This window comes from Suncus etruscus, chromosome 1 (genome assembly GCF_024139225.1).
Source record: "Suncus etruscus isolate mSunEtr1 chromosome 1, mSunEtr1.pri.cur, whole genome shotgun sequence".
Classification (NCBI taxonomy): Eukaryota; Metazoa; Chordata; class Mammalia; order Eulipotyphla; family Soricidae; genus Suncus; species Suncus etruscus.
In genome coordinates this window covers 160,778,991-160,781,079 of record NC_064848.1, presented here as the reverse complement: position 1 = coordinate 160,781,079, position 2,089 = coordinate 160,778,991, and the positions used below count along the sequence as shown (strand labels likewise).

Below are 2,089 nucleotides of genomic sequence, written 5' to 3'. Positions count from 1 at the left end.
TGTCTCTTCCCTAGAGCTCCTCTCAGTGCCAACCATACCAGGGTTTTGCCATAAACAAGTGTCCCCAGATGTGTTCTAGGCTCAGGGCCAGCATTGCAGGGTAAAAACCCCAGGCCTGAAGTACCTGAGGTCTTCCTACCTGTCTGAGCCCCTAGGCCCAGGAGAGTCCTGTTAGCAGACAGAGTGATAGCTTTTCCTTTTTATTTGCTGCTTCTGAAGGTCTGTCCCAGATCAGACCTGGGGAAGGAAACCCCACACTGTTCCAACAAACCACCCACAGGTCCACAGATAAGTCTCTCAGGTCAATGCTCCGATTTGATTAAAAAAAGTAGCAGGGTGAAACAGGACTCACAACATGCAGAGGCCACTTTCCAAGAAAAGTTCTAGTCCAAGTAGAGCAAGGACCAGGGCAGTGGGATTCAAAGCCACTGACTCCAGAGTTTTATGCCACTGGCAAGGTGGCCTCCTTTCCCCCTCAGGCCTCAGCCCTTGCAGTTTTGCTCTGTCCAGCGCACCTTTTTTTGTTGACTGTGGTGGAATTTCCCTTTGTAATCATCCAGCCACCTGCCCCTCCCAAATCAACCCTGTGTGGGCGCTCCAGGTCCGGATCAGAGATGCTGGTAGCCCAGCCCGAGGCCCGCGCGCGTGTAACCCCGTGGCCAGGTAAATCTCCCTGCAGAAGGAGCTCCGGGACACAGGCGCCAGCTTCCCTCCGGGCCCTGCCCAGCGCCCTGCTCCTCGGCCGCTGCCCAGGAACCTTCCAAGCGGGACAGCGAGGAGCACGAAGCGCAGCGCGGCGCTAGGGGCCTGGGGCCGACAGGAGTGAGTGTTAAGACAGCTGGAGGTGGATCGGAGCTCTCGTCCCCGGCGCAGGTAGGCTGGCCATGGCACTCCAGGTGGTCACAGGGCCAGCGGGGTGCGGGAGTGGAGCGCAGGACGAGCGAGAGCGCCGTGATGCGGTGAATGGCCCGGCGCAGCGTGGCGATCTTGGAGAGCCTCTTGCCGCCCAGGTCATGGCGCAGTGCCCGGCGCAGCGCGTTGAAAGCTTCGTTGTAGTCCAGGATGCGTTTGCGCTCCCGCACGTTGGCCGCCATCCGCCGAGCCTTGGAGCGCACAGGCCGAGTGCGCTTCTTGCCTCCGGCCACCTCCTCCACTTCACCCAAACTGCGGGGGGCACCGTTCTCCTTGAGCACCCCGAAATCCCTCCTGGTCCTTAGGCCTGAGATCCCCAAGCCCTCCGCTGGGCCTTCAACTCCTTTCGCGTCTCTGAGGCCTGACCCTGGCCCACCTTGGTGCATGGCCCTGCTGCGTGGGCTGCGGCTCCTTCAGGCCCCGAGTCCACCCTCTGAGCAGGCTGGACACTCCCTTGACACTCCCTTGCTAGTTGGGCTTTATGGCACCACTTGTCTCCCCGCCCTCCTCTCATTCATCTCCCTCCTCCTGGGCTATTACCTGCCTCCAGGTAAGTTACTGAGGGAGGATATGGAGGAAGGAAGCATGCAGATTCTTGTAGGAGAGGACCAGACGGTGGCAGCAGGCCACGCCTGGGGCAGTTTCCCCACCACCCTGGAGAACTTGTTCTGCTTCACTCTAGAGTGCCACATTCTTTCCTCTGACCCCAAGTGTCAAATTTAGTCTCTAGGGGGCTCAGAAGTGTCACAAAAGGCCTGTGGTAGCAGTGGAGTATATTCAGAAACTTGGAAGTTCTTCTTCAATCCCATGGACATCACAGAACAGTCACTGAGAATAGCATGACCATCCCAGAGGGCCAAACATCTTACATAACAGAGCCTGAAAGTAACAACGACAGCAAAGGCTGCCTGGGATTCTGGACACTTCCTAAGGATGTTGCGTTTCTGTTGTTGCCTTCCCAAATCTGCAACGTGTGTGAAATGGAAAAGTGAATGGAAATAGCTAGAATGAAAACAGCTAGACAGGCTGTTTTCTCAGACTGGTTCCCAACATCCCCTACCACATGCACAGCCACACAATCAGGTACAGTCACACACAAAGGCCTACTTGCCAAGCAGAGGGCTACACAGAGTCTGGGCCACTGTGTATCAGAATACCTGTGTCCACACGTTCGTTG

General features: G+C 57.0%; 1 protein-coding gene across 1 annotated transcript; it reads right to left on the bottom strand.

The window, feature by feature from the left end:
• Nucleotides 1-608: 608 nt before the first annotated feature.
• BHLHA9 (basic helix-loop-helix family member a9) lies at nucleotides 609-1,298 on the bottom strand. Its single transcript, XM_049788369.1, has one exon. It carries the CDS (start codon nucleotides 1,296-1,298, stop codon nucleotides 609-611), a length of 690 nt encoding a protein of 229 aa, XP_049644326.1.
• Between the last annotated feature and the right edge of the window lie 791 nt (nucleotides 1,299-2,089).

What these genes read in the sequence shown, in the direction of transcription:
- BHLHA9 (XM_049788369.1), bottom strand. Translation starts at nt 1,298, where the DNA reads ATGCACCAAGGTGGGCCAGGGTCAGGCCTCAGAGACGCGAAAGGAGTT.